The sequence below is a fragment of the Chiloscyllium plagiosum genome, chromosome 14 (assembly GCF_004010195.1).
Source record: "Chiloscyllium plagiosum isolate BGI_BamShark_2017 chromosome 14, ASM401019v2, whole genome shotgun sequence".
NCBI lineage: Eukaryota > Metazoa > Chordata > Chondrichthyes > Orectolobiformes > Hemiscylliidae > Chiloscyllium > Chiloscyllium plagiosum.
In genome coordinates this window covers 65464899-65483801 of record NC_057723.1, presented here as the reverse complement: position 1 = coordinate 65483801, position 18903 = coordinate 65464899, and the positions used below count along the sequence as shown (strand labels likewise).

The window sequence follows — 18903 nt, the reverse complement described above, 5'->3', positions numbered from 1 at the left end:
AGGATCAAAGGCAAGGCTCAAACTGTGCTACTGAGAGAGAAGTGACCATTATTTACATTTGAAAAAAATCACAGCTGTTGGTATGTCCTTAATCAAAATAGTTAAAGTTTTCTGAAACCCATGGAGATGTTAACAGTATCAGTATTGTAAACTGTTGCACAAAATCTGTTCCTCTGATGATAAGGTGAAAGAATATTGTGTCAGAGATAATTAACAGATAGTAGATAATTAATATTTCTCATTGGAGACAAGATAAGGTGCTTTCTCTGCAATGGAGAAGGATAGAGAAAGCTATTAAAAGCAACTTACAGGCGATCCTATAAATCCAGGAAAATATCATAAAGTCAATTACAGATTTTAGTTTGCAACTCACTTCAAGTTGATAAAGTGTGATGCGGGGACAAACATAGCAGGTCAGGCTACATCTGAGGAGCTCCTAGGAGAGTCAACAATTTGGACAGCACCATGGTCAAGGGTCCTACCTGAAATGTTGACTCTCCTAAAGAGTTTTTCAGGTGCTGCTTGACTTGCTGTGTTTTTTCCAGCACTACACTTTATCGACTCTGACTCTCCAGCATCTGCAGTCCTCACTATTTCCCAACTCACTTAGAGTCAAGGGAGGAAAAGTATAAATGTTAGCCAGGTCTGCATCTTAAGCACAGAAAATACAAACTATATTGTCCACAGTCCAGAATGCAGGAGGGAGATTGTGCTCAGTTTTGGGTACTGAGGTTGTGATGGGGAAAATAATTGGAACTGGTCGAAAAAAATTTAAGACTGAGATGAAGAGGAATTTCTTGTTTCAGAGGGTAGAGTGTCTTTGGATCTGCTTGCCTCTGAGAACGTGGGGGCAGAGTTCTTGTATACATTTAGGGCTGAGACAGATAGATTCTTAATCATTAGGAGAATCAAGAGTTACAGGGAAAAGGCAGGAAAGTGCTCGTGAGGGATGTTGGATCAACCATGATCCTACTGAATGGCAGAGCATCCGCGAAGGCGTGAATGATCTATGCCTGCCCCTATTACCAGAAATCTACAGGAAACCTCTTAGTGAAAAGCAGTTAGCTTGGGAACAGACTTGAAGAAAAAGTCTAAATGTCCAAAGACAAGAGAAAGAGATTCAAACTTGCGCTGAAGAGTCTGCATATAAAAGAAAGCTGAAGGTTAGCTTATCTTGAATCTAAGGGAAGGATCCCAATAAACGTACCTCAAATTATATTTGGAACACTTTAAAAAAAGTGAATTCCTGAGAGCTGTTACACCCTGGATTGGTCCCAAAACAAAGTAATCACAACACAAGTGACAAATAATTAACATATTAAATGTGTGAGAAAAGTACATTGTGGCAGCACAAGTTAAGGTCCCTTAATTTTTATTTGCTAAAATATGAGGTTATCAAATAAGTTGAGTGAATTAGAGGTTCAAACAGAGTCATAATCTAACACAATGGTGATGACTGAGATATGGTGAAAAGCTACTCATGATTGGGAGTTAGGCTTTCCTAAAAGGATAGGGGTACTATAAGGGGAAAAAAAATGGTCTCCTTTGTAAAAGGTATTGTTACACCAACAGTAAGAAGGGATATAGTAAGGGAAAACAATTGCAGGAACAACACAATTAGAATTGAGGTATAAAAGAAGACATAAGCGTAATGGGAGCTGAATACTGCCTCTTGAGTGTGGTACCAAAGCAGAGCGTATTGATTGGGAGATGAAAGACATTTTTAGCATATATGAATGGGAATTTAATTTTCTTCTGGATTGAAAAGAATAGAATAGTTTAAGTCAGAAAGCAAGGGAATTTGAGTGCATTTGACCCCAATGCTTGAGATCCCAACTTGCAGACAGCATACATTAGATCTAATAATTAGTTTGAGATAGTCAATAAGTCAATGGGAGGAGAACATTGACATAAAAGATCATGACATGTTAAAACACAATGTTAGGGTTAACAAGGATAAGCTTAACACCATTATTAAGATTCTAGACGACGGTGTGGTCAGTTCAAATGACAACAGCAAATTAGTCAATTATTATTGAGTAAAACCACCATAAATAGTAAAAGGAGATCAACTAAGGCTTTTTTTTAAAAGTCATGATCAAATTATATCCCTCAGGGACAAGAGAGATACTTATTAAATTAAACAGCCAAGACGAGCAGAGGAGTTATATAAAAGTATATAAAATTAATGGAAAAGGACATAAAAATATAAATAATAGTGTGACAGAAGAACAATGAAACAAGGCAAAAAGCACAGTAGATGCAAGTAAAGGAACTGTGAAGAGAGACTTGTGTGAGTTATCAAGATTAATCCATGTTTCTATAATTAGATTAGAAGAAAAAGGCAAGTCAAATGTTGGAAAGTCTCCCAGAAAAACAGTAAAATGTTTGTTCAACTAATAATTTTAAATCTGAGCTATACAGATGTACAAAAAGATATGGAGTCAAAGTGGATGCATAAGATCAAATCAGCCATAATCTCACTGAAGAGGCTGGAGGTGCTGAGGGTACTACTCAGGTCCCTATGGTCCTAAAATGTTTGGAATACCACAAGTTGAATCATATGTTAAAGATTACAAAGAACGAATGACGATATACACTGTACATTAAAAAGATAATAGATAGCAAGCAATGAGTTACAAGCAAGTAATTCAATCCAGCACTTTTGGTAATTCCAATTACAAATGCTAGCAGAATCTGGGGACTGAATTATTGTCTTTAACCCAATTGTAGATATTTGTTTTTTCTCCAGAATATATTAGAAATAATAATTATCTTTTATGCCGATGTTTCACTTTGTTTTCTGTAGCAGAAATAGATAGTTGGTTAGTACATTTCAAAGAGCTGAAAATAAATATCTTCTACCTATGTGCTGAACAGGTTCATGTGCTGAAAATGTACATGACACAGAAAACATAAATTAACATTTCATCGAGACACCAATCTGATAGAGTTACAGTGCATTTCCAACCCATCATTCATATTTTCAGCATTTTTTTTTCTTGTTATCACTTTCAGTAATTCAAACATGGCTAGTGTTTTATTTACAATGGATTACTTTAGATATATTGCACAAAACAGCCCATTCTGCCCATATTTTGCACAAGTATAACAGGACAAGTGAATCTTCAGCTAATGCCCATTATTGCATAAAATTAAGCACAGTTACCAATTGTGTAACTTTCTCTTCACACATAATCCCGAACCTGACCAGAATCCCTTTCCTTTCACATGCTGTACTCTTTGAAATTGAAACCCTTTGATTTCACACCCTCTATTCATGACGAGTCACTTCCTCTCTACACAATCAGAACGTAAGGAATTTCATTGCTGACCACATTGAGTTGTCTGAACTGAGCGAGAGGAAAAATTATACTAGTGAAATTAAAATAGAAAGTGATGGAGAAATAGAAGTGCTGCAGGTCTGATCACATCGGTGGAGAGGGAAACAGTTAACATTTTGAGTCTAGTATGACGCTTCTTTAGAACTCAGTTCCAGAACTCAGGTTTTAAAAAAGAAGAGACATTCAGAAGGCTTTTGATAAGGTCCCAAGTAAGAGATTAGCATGTAAACTAAAGTGCTTGGGATGAGGGGGGGGGGGGGGGAGGGAGGACAGATAGTGATGGTAGTGCGCTGTCATGGATAGGGAACTGGTTGGTAGACAGAAGGAAGATTTAACCTTCCAAGTAATTTCCAAGTGAAATCCACTGGCTAGTGCAGCACCACAGGGGTCAGTACTTGGAAGTATTCACAATTTATATTCATGAATTAGATGAGGGAACTAAACACAATATCTCCAAATTTGCAGATGACTGGGGGCATATTTTTAAGGTGAGAGGAGAAAGATTTAAAAAAAGATATGAGGGGCAATTTTTTTACACAAAGATGGGTCATGGGTGGAATGAACTTCCAGAGGAAGTGGTGGTGCGGGTACAGTCACAAAGTTTAAAGGACATTTAGCTTATTGCATGAATAAGAACTGCCGACCAGGCTTCCCAAACTAAACCAGTTGGCATTTGTCTGGATTTGGCCCATATCCCTCTAAACTCTTCCTGTTCATGTACCTGTCCAAATGGTATTTAAATATTGTAACTGTTCCTGCACCTTCCACTTTCTCTGGCAGTTCATTCCATATAAGGGCCAACCTCTCAAAGAAAACGTTGCCCCTCAAATCCCTTTTAAATCTTTCTCTTCTCACCTTAAAGCTATGTCCTCTACTTTTGAATTCCCCATATTGTGGGGAAAAGATCTTGGCAAGTCACCTTAGCTATGTCTCTTATTGTTTTATAAGAGCACCCCTCAACCTTCTGCACTCTAGGGAAAAATGTATCAGCATATCCATCCTCGCCTTATAATGTAAACCCTCCAGTCCCAGTAACATCTTTGTACATCTTTTCTGCACTCTTTCCAATTTAATAACATCCTTTCTACAGAAGGATGACCAGAACTGTACATAGTACTCCAGATGTGGCCGGCCAATGTTCTGTACAGCCGTAACATGATATCACAAAACCTATACTCTATGCTCTGACCAAAAAGGCAATTGTGTTGAATGCCTTCTTTACCAACCAGTCAACCTGTGACTTTTTGTTTTGGGGGGTGGTGGTTGTGGTGGTGGGGAGCAATATCAATGTCATAGAGACCTAAACATTTCTAACTGGACCAGACGTGGTACATGCAGGAAGGATGTCCCAATGACTAGGGAATCCATACCTATGGGTCACAGTTTAAGAGTCTAAGGCATAGATCATTTCAGATTAAAGTGAGGAGAAATTCTGTCATGCAGAAAGTGGTGAGCCTATGGAATTCTCTGCCACAGGATTCCATAGTTAAGGCCAAAGGATTGAATGTTTTCAAGAAGGAGTCAGATATAGTTTGTAAGGTCAATAGGATAAAGGTTATGGGGAGAAAGAGGGAACGTAGTACTTAATTGGATGATCATTTGATTGTCAGAGCAAGTTCAAAAGCTGAATAGCCTACATCTAATCATGTTTTCTATGTTTTTATGAAATGTTGAATCTATTTCTCTCTCCACAAATGTTGCCAGACTTGTTGAATTTCTTTAGCATTTTCTGTTTTTATCTCCAATTTAAAGCAGCTGCAGTAGTTTGCTGTTGGTTATAGCATGGTACTGCTTTTAATGTTATTGGGCATATGGGAGGAAACAAAAGCTAGTGTACCAGGCCTATGATCATCATATGGCAACATTATTTGGGCTCAGTGGTGACAGCATCTTCAGTTGAATAGTTGGTTGAAGCCAACTGTCCACAGTCATGTGTGAAGAAAGGCCACTTTGAAGGGTATTGAAACATACGTTTGTAGCCCAGTGAGAGTGGCAAGCTTCAGGAAGAAAGGGCTTTATATGACGCCAGAATGCTGAAAAGCATTTTTGAAAAAGTGTGACCAATTATATTCCCTGCAATCCAGGAAATATTACATGATGCTCCCATGCACCATGCGAATGACTGACAAGTGATAGTAGAAGCAGCTCAAAATTTAGCACAATCCAGTTTATTTAATTACAAAATCTGCACTTTAATATGTTCTAAACAAAAAGGAATTGGAACATTATATTTTAGGACGATATTATTTTCATCAATATACTCGTAAATTTAATTTTAAAAAGAATCGAAGGGGCGGGTTAATAAAAAGAAAAAAATCTCCCAGAAAAAGTCTTTAACAATAACCATTTTCATGTATAAGCCTGAGGCAAGCTGCTGTGATAAATAGTTCGTTTTTCAAATGTGACAGCTGAACTTTTCCGGCTTACCCAAGTCTATGAGAAGCAGGCGAGTCAGTGCTGTATAGAAGGTTGTGCGGCATCTCAGAACAGCATCACCAAGGTGGAAATGTTCACTGATGCCCAGGAAAGGGAAGTGTTCACACTAATGATCCAAAAGAGAAGCAGAGGAAAATGCAATTAATCACCATATACGCTTATTTCAATACCGTAGAGGAAAGCTTCAATTTTCATACCTTGTCTCTGAAGGCGTTGCATCAGTAGCTCTCTAGTGTCTCACATTTCTGCACGTGAGCCCAGAGACTGTACGCCAGACAAGTTATTTGACAGTGTAGGACACAAGTGATGAGTTCAGCCCTGTTCTTGGCTGATACGTGCACATAAGAACTTTCAAAAATGGATTAATAGGCCTAGCTGATTTGATTTGCTCCCTAAACAAACTGAAGCTCACTCCTTGAACTGGCTAATACCATGTGGCTTAGAGCCCTCTTGTGGCACAGTGGCAGTGCCCCTTCCCTGGACTAGGAAGCCCGGGCTCAAGTCCCATCTTCTCCAGAGGCATGAAATAATATTTCTGAACAGGTGATTAGAAAATAGATTAATAAAACAAAAATCATGTGGCCTGGTAAAATTGGGTTTAAACACAGATTGTCTGATTAATATTACAGAACTTAAATGAACTGGCCCTTTCAAGAAGCTGGGTTAAATAGCTAGTTTTCAAAATGCGACAAAATGTACCCAAATTTCATGAAAATGCAAGGAGCAAATAATTAGCCTGGTTTTAATTTTGCACGTCTGGTCATTACTTCAGCTTCTATGACTAAATAACAGTATGTCATTCAAAGAAGAATAATCTGCAATGAGTTAGCAAAACATTTTTAAAATAAAAACTATTGTCTGATAAATAAAAGCTACTTACAGTGTGGTTCCGAAGCATGAATCGAACTGCATCAATCTTTACCAACTTCTTTAAGATGGCGTATGTAATGGCAATGTCAAGGGTATGAACGTAAAGAAGCACAGCTAAAGCTCTGTGACATGACTGGTTTAAATATCCTGTAAAAGCAGTCGATCATAAACATGACAAAAAGCAGTTGCCAGGCAATGCCTAGCAATTATCTCTAGAATCCCTACAGTGTGGAAACTGGCCATAACAAGTCCACAAAACACCTCTGAACAGTAACCCACCCAGACCCATTCCCCTACCCTGTTACTTTACATTTACCCCTGACTTATGCACCTAGCCTACATATCCCTGAACTCTATGGGCAACTTAGCATGGTCATTTCACCTAACCTGAACATCTTTGGACTGTGGGAGGAAACCCACGCAGACACAGGGAGAATGTGCAAACTCCACACAGAAAGTCGCTGGAGGCTGCAATCGAACACACATCCCTGGCGCTGTGAGGCAGCAGTGCTAACCACTGAGCCTTCCTACAAAAGGTTTGCAAAGGAGGATTTTAAACATTTTTGCATTTCTGCTTTGAGTATGTTGTGCTAGTTCTGAGTACATACCTACCAGATATGAGTGATATGAGATTTGCAATTTAATCCATGGATACATTTGCACCACAATACCTTGAAAATGACATTGTAAGTGTGCAAAACAGACAATATCACAAACTTACGAGTTACCATGAAATGTACATAGTTGGAATCAAACTACTGCTGTTACAACATTGAATGGGAATGACACAAATTCTACAATAAGTATCAAGACAGGGGACTTGACATAATAGTATTGTAGTAGGGCATTCCAGCAGCAGCACTGGACCTGCTAAACAGCACAAGCACCATGTTACAGAGAGCGCGAAGTGATCCCTCAAGCTATAGCTAAGATTGAAAGTCTGCAGTTTTGCCACAACCTGTCATGATGGTGGGAGACAACTGAAGGGGAGGCTCCACACTTTCAATAATGGAGGCACTCTACATATCAGTACAAAAGGCAAGGCAATCACATTTGTAATCATTAGAAGGATCTTATTACTTTGAGAAGGTCCAAAAACAATTCAGAAATTCATTTGAGTGATGAAAAAGGGGAAGGATTTTGGGACTGTTGTGTTTTCAGCAAGCAATAAAAGTTCAGATAGAATGGAGACAAAAATCATATCATTCCAAAGACAATTAAGAGGTTTAGTTCAGGGATATGTGCGTGTAAGAATGAACCAGAGCAAAGTTAATTTCTCATCTATATGTTTCTTTAAGTGTAGATTCAAGCAAAGGATTCCATTTGATGACTGCATTCAAGTATCAAAGGAGGCAAGAAAACAAGGTGTTAGGAGTAAAAGGGAAGAACTGTGGAACTTTGTCACTTAAAGAGTAATGGCATTAAAGATCGCTTTGCCAAGGAAACAAGGCCCTAACAGAACAGATGACTGGAATACTCAGCATTAGTCTTAAGGAAATGGACCCTTTGTTCGAACTTGTCTGCATCGACCAACTATTCTAAACTGATCTAGCCCTATTTGCCAGCATTTGGCCCATATCCCTCAAAACCTTCTCTATTCATGTTGTACCAATCCAGATGTTTTTTAAATGTAATTGCACCCGCCTCCACCACCTCCTCTGGCAGCTCGTTCTATACATGCACCAACCTCAGGGGAAAAGCTGCCCCTGACATCCATTTTAAATCTTTCCCTTTTCATCTTAAACCCATGGTCTCTAGTTTTGGGCTCCCCTACCCTGGGAAAAAGACCTTGGCTATTCAACCTACTTATACACCTAATGGTTTTATAAATTTCTATAACATTACCCCCCAGCCTCCAATACTCCAAGGACAAAAGCCCGAGCCTATTCAGCCTCTCCCAATAACAGAAACCCTCCAATCACGGCAACATACTTGTAAATATTTTCTGAACCCTTTCAAGTTTAACAACATCCTTCCCATAGCGAGGAGACCAGAATTGGAAGCAGTATTCTAAAAGTGGTCTCACCAATGTACTGTACCAGTCACAACATGACATTCCAACTTGTATATTCAATGCACTGACCGTTGAAGTCAATCTTGCCTAATGCCTTTTTCACCATCTTTTTCTCCACTATATTGATGACTGCATCGGCACCACCTCGTGCTCCCACGGGGAGGTTGAACAGTTCATCAACTTCACCAACACATTCCACCCCGACCTTAAATTCACCTGGACCGTCCCTGACACCTCTGTCCCCTTCCTGGACCTCTCCATCTCCATCAACGGTGACCAACTCAACACTGACATTTTCTACAAACCCACAGACTCCCATAGCTACCTGGATTACACCAACTCCCATCCTGCCTCCTGCAAAAATGCTATCCCTTGTTCGCAATTCCTCTGCTGCATCTGTTCCCAGGAGGACCAGTTCCATCACAGAACACACCAGATGCCCTCCTTCTTTAAAGACTGCAATTTCCCTCCCATGTGGTGGATGATGCCCTCCAGCGCATCTTATTCACTTTCTGCACCTCCGCCCTAGAACTCCACCCCTCCAACTGCAACAAGAACAGAATCCCCCCACCCGGTCCTCACCTTCCACATCACCAACCTCTGTATAAATTGCATCGTCCTCTGCCATTTCTGCCACTTGCAACCAGAGCCTACCACCACAAACATATTTCCCTCTCCACCCCTATCTACTTTCCGCAAAAACCATTCTCCCCGTGACTACCCTCCAAACAATCCACCCTCACATCCCGGCACCTAACCCTACTGCTGCAGGAATTGCAAAACCTGAGGCCACGCCTCCCTCCTCACCTCCGCCCATGGCCCCAAAGGATTCTTCCACATCCATCAAAGTTTCACCTGCACTTCCACACATGTCATTTACTGTATCCACTGCTCCCGATGCGGTTTCCTCTGCATTGGGTAGACACAATGCCTACTCGCAGAGCGCTTCAGAGAACATCTCCGGTACACCGGCACCAATCAACCCTACCGCCCCGTGGCTGAACACTTTAACTCCCCCTCCTACTCTGCCGAGGACATACAGGTCCTTGGCCTCCTCTATCACCACTCCCTTATCCCCCGATGCCTGGAGGAAGAAAGCCTCATCTTTTGCCTCAGGAACCTCCAACCCATGACATCAACGTGGATTTCACCAGTTTCCTCACTTTCCCTCCCTCCATCTTACCCCAGTTCCAACCTTCCAGCTCAGCACCGTCCTCATGACCCGTCCCATCTGTCCATCTTCCTTCCCACCTATCCACTCCACCCTCCCCACCATCCTATCAGCTTTACCCCCCATTTCCATCAATCTATTGCACTCTAAGCTACCTTTTGCCCAGCCCCACTCCCCTCCCATTTATCTCTCCACCCTTGAGGCTCCCTGTCTCATTCCTGCTTTTGCCCAAAATGTCGATTTTCCTGTTCCTCGGATGCTGCCTGACCTGCTGTGCTTTCCAGCACAACTCTAATCTTGACTCTGATCTCCAGCATCTGCAGTCCTCACTTTCACCTTTGTCGTCATCTTGTCCATCAGCAACTACACTTTCAAGGAAATATGCTCCTGTACCCTCAGGTCTCTTTGTTCGGCAACACTCCCCATGGTCCTACCATTGAATATATAAGGCAAAAGTGAGGATTGCAGATGCTGGAGATCAGAGTCTAGATTAGAGTGGTGCTGGAAAAGCACAGCAGCTCAGGCAGTATCAGAGAAGCAGGAAAATTCGACCTTTCAGGGAAAAGCCCTTCATCAGGAATGAACTGATGAAGGGTTTTTGCCCGAAACGTCAATTTTCCTGCTCCTCGGATGCTGCCTGACTCATTGACTATATAAGTCATGCCCTGGTTTGCCTTTCCAAAATGCAACCTTGCATTTATCTAAATTAATCTCCTTCTGCCACTCCTTAACCATTGACTCATCTGATCCAGGTCCCATTGTCCTTGGAGATAACCTTCTTTACTGTCCACTACACCACCAATTTTGTCATCTGCAAACTCACTAAGGTACCTCACTAAAGTGGGCGGCACGGTGGCACAGTGGTTAGCACTGCTGCCTCACAGCGCCAGAGACCCGGGTTCAATTCCCGCCTCAGGCGACTGACTGTGTGGAGTTTGCACATTCTCCCCGTGTCTGCGTGGGTTTCCTCCGGGTGCTCCGGTTTCCTCCCACAGTCTAAAGATGTGCGGGTTAGGTGAATTGGCCATGCTAAATTGTCCGTAGTGTTAGGTAAGGGATAAATGTAGGGGTATGGGTGGGTTGCGCTTCGGGGCGGGTTGGTGTGGACTTGTTGGGCCGAAGGGCCTGTTTCCACACTGTAAAGTAATCTAAGCTAATCTACCTCCTAAATTCACATCCAAATCATTTATATAACTGACAAAAAGCAGTGGACCCAGCACCAATTCTTGCAGCATACCGCTGGTCACAGTTCGAAAAACAACCCTCTACTAACACTCACTGTCTTCTAACTTCAAGCCAATTTTGTATCCAATTGGCTAGTTCTTCCTGGATCCCATGTGATCTAATCTTGCTAACCAGGCTATCATGCAGAATCTTTTCGAATGTCTTGCTGAGGTCTGTACAGACATCTACTGTTCTGCCTTCACCAATTGCCTTTGTCATTTCTTTAAAAACTCAAAACAAGTTAGTGAAACATGATTGCCCTTGCACAAAGCCATGTTGACTATCCCTAATCGGTGCTTGCCTCTCCAAACGCATGTAAATCCTGTCCCTCAGGATTCCCTCCACCTCCTACAAGCCACTGACATTAGGGTCATTGGTCTATAGTTCCCTGGACTTTTCATTCCAAGCTTTCTTAAATACTTTCACTCTTTCGGCATCTCATTCATGGCTGTCGAAGATGCAAATATCTCAGTGAGGATTCCAGCAGTCTCTTCCCTAGCTTCCCACAAAGTTCTAGGATGCACCTCATCAGGTCCCAGGTTTTTATCTACTTTTATGTATTTAAAGACCTCCAGCACCTCCTCTTCTATAATATGGACACTTTTCAAGATATCACTATTTATTTCCCCAAGTTCCCTAGCTTCCATGTCTACTTCCACGGTAAATGCTGACACGAAATATCCTTTTAGTATCTCAGCATTCCCCTGTGGTTCCTTACATAGATGGCCTCATTGATCTTTAAGGGGCCCTATTCTCTCCCTAGTTACTCTTTTGTTCTTAATGCATTTGTAGAATTTCTTTGGATTCTCCTTAACCCTATTTGCCAAAGCTATCTCACGTCCCCTTTTTGCCCTCCTGATTTCCCTCTTATGTATACTCCTACTGTCCTATGGATACACGTGATCCCAGCTGTCATTATCTGACATATATATCCTTTTTTTTTTACAGATTTTATAATTCTCAGTATGCTTAACCACATAAGGACAACTATTGTCAAATGAGAGAAAAAGTTATGATCCAAATTATAATCCTGCTGACAGGATTAGTCACACTTATGAAAAAATATATGAAGGTTGCTTAATAGGTTTTTCTCCTTTCTTGATCTTAGTGGGAAATGGAACAATGCCTCACTAGTGCAGTTGGGTTACACTTTTGAGCTTCAATAAAATATATTATCATCATACAGCATGGGGTAGTTTTCCAAATCTGCCCTGCAAGAATTTGATTGGGCTGTGCAGAGATAGCTTTACATTTTTTTCCAGGCTATATTGCACCTGACCTGTGAATAATTATTGGTGTAGTGTAGAGGATGCTTTGCACTATATGTCATACATGCTTAAACCATCCCACAGTATTTAGTGGGAGAGTATAATAGAAGCCTTGCATTGTACCTTGCCAACGGTATCAACCCTGGAGTACTTGTTGTGACAGTGCTTGAGGAGGACTACCCTGGATTGTTATTCCCGTGGGTAAACTAAAATACCATATTTACTGAATGATTCCCATATGAAGAAATTAACAACATGGTTTTACTTTCATATCTTTAACACAAAACAGAACCAATAAAAATACAACATGGATAAGACTTCAAATTAAAAGGTCAATTTTACTTAAGTTTACGCAATGAAGGTACAACACAAGCATTCCTATTAACTGTGCCATTATGAAGTTCCATGATGTTTTGTTTTATTCAGGTCAGGGGTCTTATCAACAGTTTTCAACCCCTCCAAAGTAGGAAATCCTTCGACAAACTTTTGGCTCCTTGGGATCATAACAACACTAATGGTGCAGCTTTCCAGGTTTCATTTTCAATTGTCAGTTTATGATTTGGCATCTTCTGGAGAAACACCCAGCTCTAAAGCAGGTCTGAGCTATTCACATAACTTTCTATGGTTTAGAACTTTATTAGTCAGCTGGTACAGTACCTCTAAGAGTTCCTGTCTCTTTTTCTTTCAAGTACGAAAGTTGTCTTCTCCCTGAGAGTGATTTGCTTCTTCTCTTCACATGAATTATCCGGATTTCTGTTTCTGGGCTGAAGCTAAACTTTTGTTTGGCTAAGTGCAAGCTGCATCAGGTTTTTTTGAGAGAGTTTTTGATGAGGCTTTGAGAGATTTCTTGCCATAACTTACCAAATTCAACTCAATAACTATCTAGCCTGCCTCCGTGGTGTCTGTCATGTCTGAGTCTGACCCCATCTTAACACGTGGCATCACCAAAATAATGTGCCACTCAGCAGATATTCTGGAATTCACTGGCATCCCTTGTGCCTACATCTCTAAAAGTCTGTGATGCACCTGGACAAGCACTGTCAATTCAGAACTTCCTTGCATGGTTTCCAACATTGCAGATAGGGGGTTATTGGTGCCCCTCTAAGCAGCAGGAGCTGCCAGCTGGGATGGTGTAGAAGTGACCTTTTCTTGCCCTGGGACCAGCAGTGGAGGCTACAACACAGACTACGCCAGTTTGGTTTGAGGTCGCTACCCAGGTTAGACCAGTCTCAGCCACATGGAGAAATGTCTATTACTGTATGAAGAATGTCAATGTCCTTCTCCACTCATTTTAAAGGCCACCATCTTCTCTCTGATATCTAACACTTAGACGATCTCTGCTTCAATACCAATCTCCCACTGAAACTCATGCTCTACCACTCTCACTATTGCCTGCATTATCTTCTGTCACTTGCTATTGCCCATTCTAAACCCTGGCACCACTAAGCTTGCATGCTCTCTGCGCTATCTGATCACTCACTTGGGATATCTCCATGCCTCAATCACCTGTAATAACTGCCTCTCTCTCTCTCAAGACAGATGGAAAATAGTTCCCAATAAGGAAAAAAAGATTCAAGGTGAGTAGTGGCTGTCTGACATTCTGTTCCTTATCTGTCAGGTGGAAAACATTCAAACTCTGATTGCACTGAGTAACTGACGGAACCTGTCCAAACTCATGGAGTGTTAGTGGAGGTTCTCTGTTCCTGGACTCCCTGACTGAAGGCTATTCCCCTTAATAGGTCTACAACAACCATGACAAGCTTTCTTCTTCTGTGTCTACACTAAATTATACAGCAAGAAAGATGTAATATGAGCATGATAACTCTGACAGAAGGGCCAAGGTAATGTAGGGAAGGGATTGTGTAAGCAACCAGATAGGTTCAGTTCAGAAGAGTGCTATGACAACAAGCAAAGAGCCTAGAGGTACAGTTTGTTCCAGTCACAGAGGTGGGTGTGTTCTCCCTTGCTGCAGCATAACAATGATTATTGCTGATGCAGCTTTGAAACATCTTGTAATGGACTGGACAAGCGTTATGAGGGTTCTTAGAGGCTGATGCATAACAAATTCAAATATCTGTGGACATGGGGCATATGTTTCCTGAGATGATGGTGCTCAATGTGCAACATGGAACTTCTGAGAGCAGCGGCAAGCTGTATTCACCCGGCGTGATTCCCTGTCCAGCTTTCTCGTTGTCTAACTAATGATAAGGTAGGAAACTGAATAAGTTTAACAAGCAATAATCTCCTTAACTGGCAACTCCTTGCTGTCTAGACAGGCTTCTCAATTCTGGAACAAATGTCACCATATCCCACATCTCTCAGATCCCCTACACAATTCATACTGTCTCAAGCTCTTCCTTGCTTTTAGCTCTCCTTCGTTCGGCAATGCTCCTTTCTGTCTGGCCAAACGACTCTGGCTTCAACTTCCTGTTCAGACTGCTTCAAGGTCAAAGGTCGCAATGTCACAGAGACCAGAGAGTAAAAATTACAATTGATCTGTAATGAGGCCTGTAAGTTCTGCTCTCATTTAACAGTCAAAAAAAAGGCCACCGCTCAGGGTGCAGTCCAGTAGGTTTAAATCTATGGGAGCTGACCTGTGAAAGTGAGGTGTGGTGGCAATGGACTGTCTCTTAGTAGATTCCTACTGTTTATTAGAGGTTTCTCCCTATTGTTGGCCTGATCTCAGCAAGATAATGGTCTTACCTGCATGTGTTTGTCCATTGCTGTCACTCACCTTCTTGGTCTGCCTGCAGCAATGGCATTGGCCATTGCTTCTACTCACACGGTCAGTGTGCGGAGCTGCTAACCTCTGATTAGTCGACCACTCTATGAGGCAGGACTTCCTCCAGAAGTCAAACAGAGGTTCCACCTCATACTTGCAAAAAGTTAAGTGAAGCCAGCTTGCCCTTGATATTTATACTGATGTATGTACAGCCCACCCTCAGGGTATAATCCAGCTCAATGGAACTGACTAATGGGAGATTTACTCTGTACCTACCTATGATACATTTTCCCAGGCAGTGTTTTATGAGACAATGCAGAGGAAGCTTTTCTCTATAGCGAACCTGGGTTATAAAGTCCCTGGGAATCATTTGATGCATTCATGCAAAAGGATCTTCATTCTGCATTTAACCATATATGCAAATACACTGCGGGAATAGACTCTCACTGTTCTGCATCTCTCTATAATTCAAACTGTCCAATAGGTGACCAAATGAGAAAGGTGTCCCAAACTATTTTCATCCAATCTACACAAAATTAACAAGCAAACATTTTGATGAGTAAAGTATCTGCACCTTTTTCTATTTATCCTCTCTCACTAAAAAAGCTTATTGATACAATACAGATGTCGGGAAAAGTTGAAAAGTACATATAGGCAGTGCACCACTTCTGAAAACAGTGATGAAAATTACTTTGGCAATATTATTTCAAGATCACTCACAATACTTCGCAGAGAAAAATAACAGACATATCATAAACAGTCAAAATAACCACCAAAATTGGGATGTGTATTGTATTTGGGGTGAAAATGGCCACACAGCAAAGACAAGTGTAATTCATCATTTTTTTGATTTAATACCTTGGAAATATATTAAAATAATAAAAAGAATCCTGAAAACCTCAAAATTTGCAGTGATAAATAGCACCCTCTGCCTTTATTGCATTACCCATACAAACAGAAATATTGCACAGTGGATTTTGGCAGACAAGTGCGATTATTTTCCAATAAAAAGTTGCATATTAAATTCCAGTATAAAAGTGGGTGGGTATTACTTTCCGGAGCTTTCACTGTCTGCCTTGGGGGGGCAAAAGGTTTAAAACTTAACTTTAATAACAATACGGCATTAGAAACAAAAAAACTTGTTTCAAGTCATTTACGTTTTGCTGAGATATATATAGGTTTTATATCTATAAAAATTGCTTTTCCTTTCTTATCGAACAATATAACTTGACTAATACACTATTGTTTACAATCACCAGAGGCCTGAGCCAAGCGTGATTAGACATTGATAAACATTTGAAGCACACCCTCCACAACCTAACAGTTGTCAGTTTGGATGAGTGGTAATGTATCATCTAGTGACTCAGATTAAGAGATAAACAGGTAACATCTTCCTTTAACGGTAACCAACTGACGAACCTAGCTCCAAAGGTTGATTCTTTCTGTCTTTCTTCCCTAAATTGCCAGTGATGTTCAGAAAGAACGGAAGGCTAAACATCCTCAGCTAACACCAGCATGTAAAATTCCTGAGATCCAGCTGGATCAAATATCTTGCTAGGTTTCTGAATGCATCTAAAAACATAACCCAGGCACTCTAGACATTGCAAATTAAAATCCAGAAAATATTAAAAACCACAAAAGCAAATTATTACAGTTGCTAGAAATCTGAAATTGAAAAAAAAAGAAATCCTGAAAAAGACAGCTCTAAAGAAAGGTCATCAACCTGAAATGCTAACTCTGTTTCTCTCACAGATGCTGTCTGACCTGCTGAGATTTTCCAGTTTATATTATTTTTACAGTTTATTGTGAAATTACATAGGTCCACTAGTTATGGAAGGAAAAGTGTTTCTTCAGAGCCTCTGCCAGAAAAATTCACTTCCGCTGAAAAGACACGAATGAAATATGAATCTGCCACTAACCTTTACTTTCATATATACCAAATTAGCCAGTTCAGTCTCAATTCTCAACAGCCTCAGAATTGAGTATAGCTAACTACAAATTTATGAGGAGAATTGAAGAAATGGATCCCTATGGCTGATGGAAATTCTTTTATTCTTTTGTGGGAAATGGGTGTTTCTGGTAACACTAGCAGTTGTTGCTTTCTGTCATAGCTTTTGAACTGAGTGGGTTACTCAAACACATACGGCAATTAAAAGTCAATCATATTGGCGTGAATCTGGAATCACATGGAAGTCAGACCAGGTGAGGATGGCAGATTTCCTTTCTTACTGAGACCAGATTTGCATTCCAGGTTTATTAACCAAATTCAAACTCCAACAGCTGCCATGATTGGATTGAAATCATGTGTCCAGAGTGTTTGCCTTTGAGTTACTAGTCCAGTAACATTACCACATGAGTAAAACTTTCCCCTACAAGCAATTAGAGTCACAAATGTAGGAATGTGTGAAAAAGATAAGGGTTGGTCTTTAAGCTAGATGCCATGCCTTGGATGAGCATTCATTTTCCATTTCTAACAATTCTTATTGCTGATATATATCAGAATTAGTTTGCTAAATTACAGATATTTAACAAAATACAACTAATGTAATGCATTGCTGGCTCAGGTGGAATAATGTGCTTGGGAGAACCAAGTAGAGAGATTTTCATTTAGTGAAACAAATAAAGCTATCAAATCAGCCCAACATTATGGCAGGACATGAATCTATTGAAAGAGTTTAATATACTATAATGTAAGAAAGAGGGGGTTACATTCCAAAATACCCTGGTCTTTCTTAAATAACCCTGAGCAGCTTGCAACCAGTCAGACTACCTAAAAGAATTTCCTGAAGGGATCAAAAGTGTGACCAGATTTAAATTCTAGATTTATTAACTGAATATCCAGCAATACCCACATCCCATAAACTGATTTTTTAAAATGGGCCAAGAAGTGACCAAGCCTTTTTATCGCCCACTTTATCAATTACTTTACCCCTTGTATCTTTTTCTTCAATGTTGAAAAAGGTAGTTTTCCTTTAGATTTGACCCTAGTTGAGAAGAGGAGAAAGCTTTAAATTGAGTGGCGATAGATATAGAACAGATGTCAGAGGTAGGTTCTTTATGCAGAGAGTAGTATGGCCACGAAATGCCCTGCCTGCAATAGTCGTAGACTCGCCAAAATTAAAGGCATTTAAATGGTCATTGGATAAATATATGGATGATAATGGAACAGTGCAGGTTAGATGGGCTTCAGATTGGTTTCATAGGTTGGTGCAACATCGAGGGCTGAAGGGCCTGTACTATGCGAAAATGTTTTATGTTCTAAAAAGGAAAGAGGCATTTGCCAAGTGAACAGTTTTTGTTCTCGCAGAACATGTACATTTTTTCAAAGTACACATTACTCTAACCTTTTCTCCTGTAGCTGCACCCATGACATCAATGAAAAGGATATCCAACAGACAAGTCATTAAGAAACTGCAGTGTTCTGGAAATTACCAGTTCACTTCTCCCCCAGCATTTTAGATTGTTGACACTGTAAGAAAAGGGATATTCATTACTGGACCACGTGAAGAAATCTAATTCTGAAAACTGTCAACTGACGGAGCAACAAACAAGTGATTTGTTTATTCTCGTTCTTCATAAAAACACTTTCTTCATTTCCTGTTTGCAATACATAGAGCACATGATCAAAATATTTTACAGATATGTTCATGTTTGACATTTCTCACTTTGGAGGCAGATATCCACATACTGACTTCACACATTTAAGCTGTCGTAGTCAGTTCCTTAATGCAACATCAGACGAGATTACACTTCAGCATTCAGAGAACATGCAGGTGACCTCATCTTCAAATATGTTCCACAGGGCTGACATTTACATTATTGTATGTTACCTTTAATCATGTTTCCATAGGGGC

General features: G+C 40.5%; 1 protein-coding gene across 3 annotated transcripts in view; it reads right to left on the bottom strand.

The window, feature by feature from the left end:
- Positions 1 to 18903, bottom strand: part of LOC122556776 (ran-binding protein 17-like) — a 1066498-nt gene that overhangs the window by 455920 nt on the left and 591675 nt on the right. For all 3 annotated transcript variants that reach the window (XM_043703926.1, XM_043703927.1, XM_043703928.1), the window contains 3 exons: positions 18438 to 18518; positions 6661 to 6724; positions 5772 to 5886 (listed from right to left, as the gene is read on the bottom strand). In XM_043703926.1, coding sequence (XP_043559861.1) covers positions 5772 to 5886; positions 6661 to 6724; positions 18438 to 18518 — 260 coding nt within the window. The remainder of the gene's footprint in view (positions 1 to 5771; positions 5887 to 6660; positions 6725 to 18437; positions 18519 to 18903) is intronic.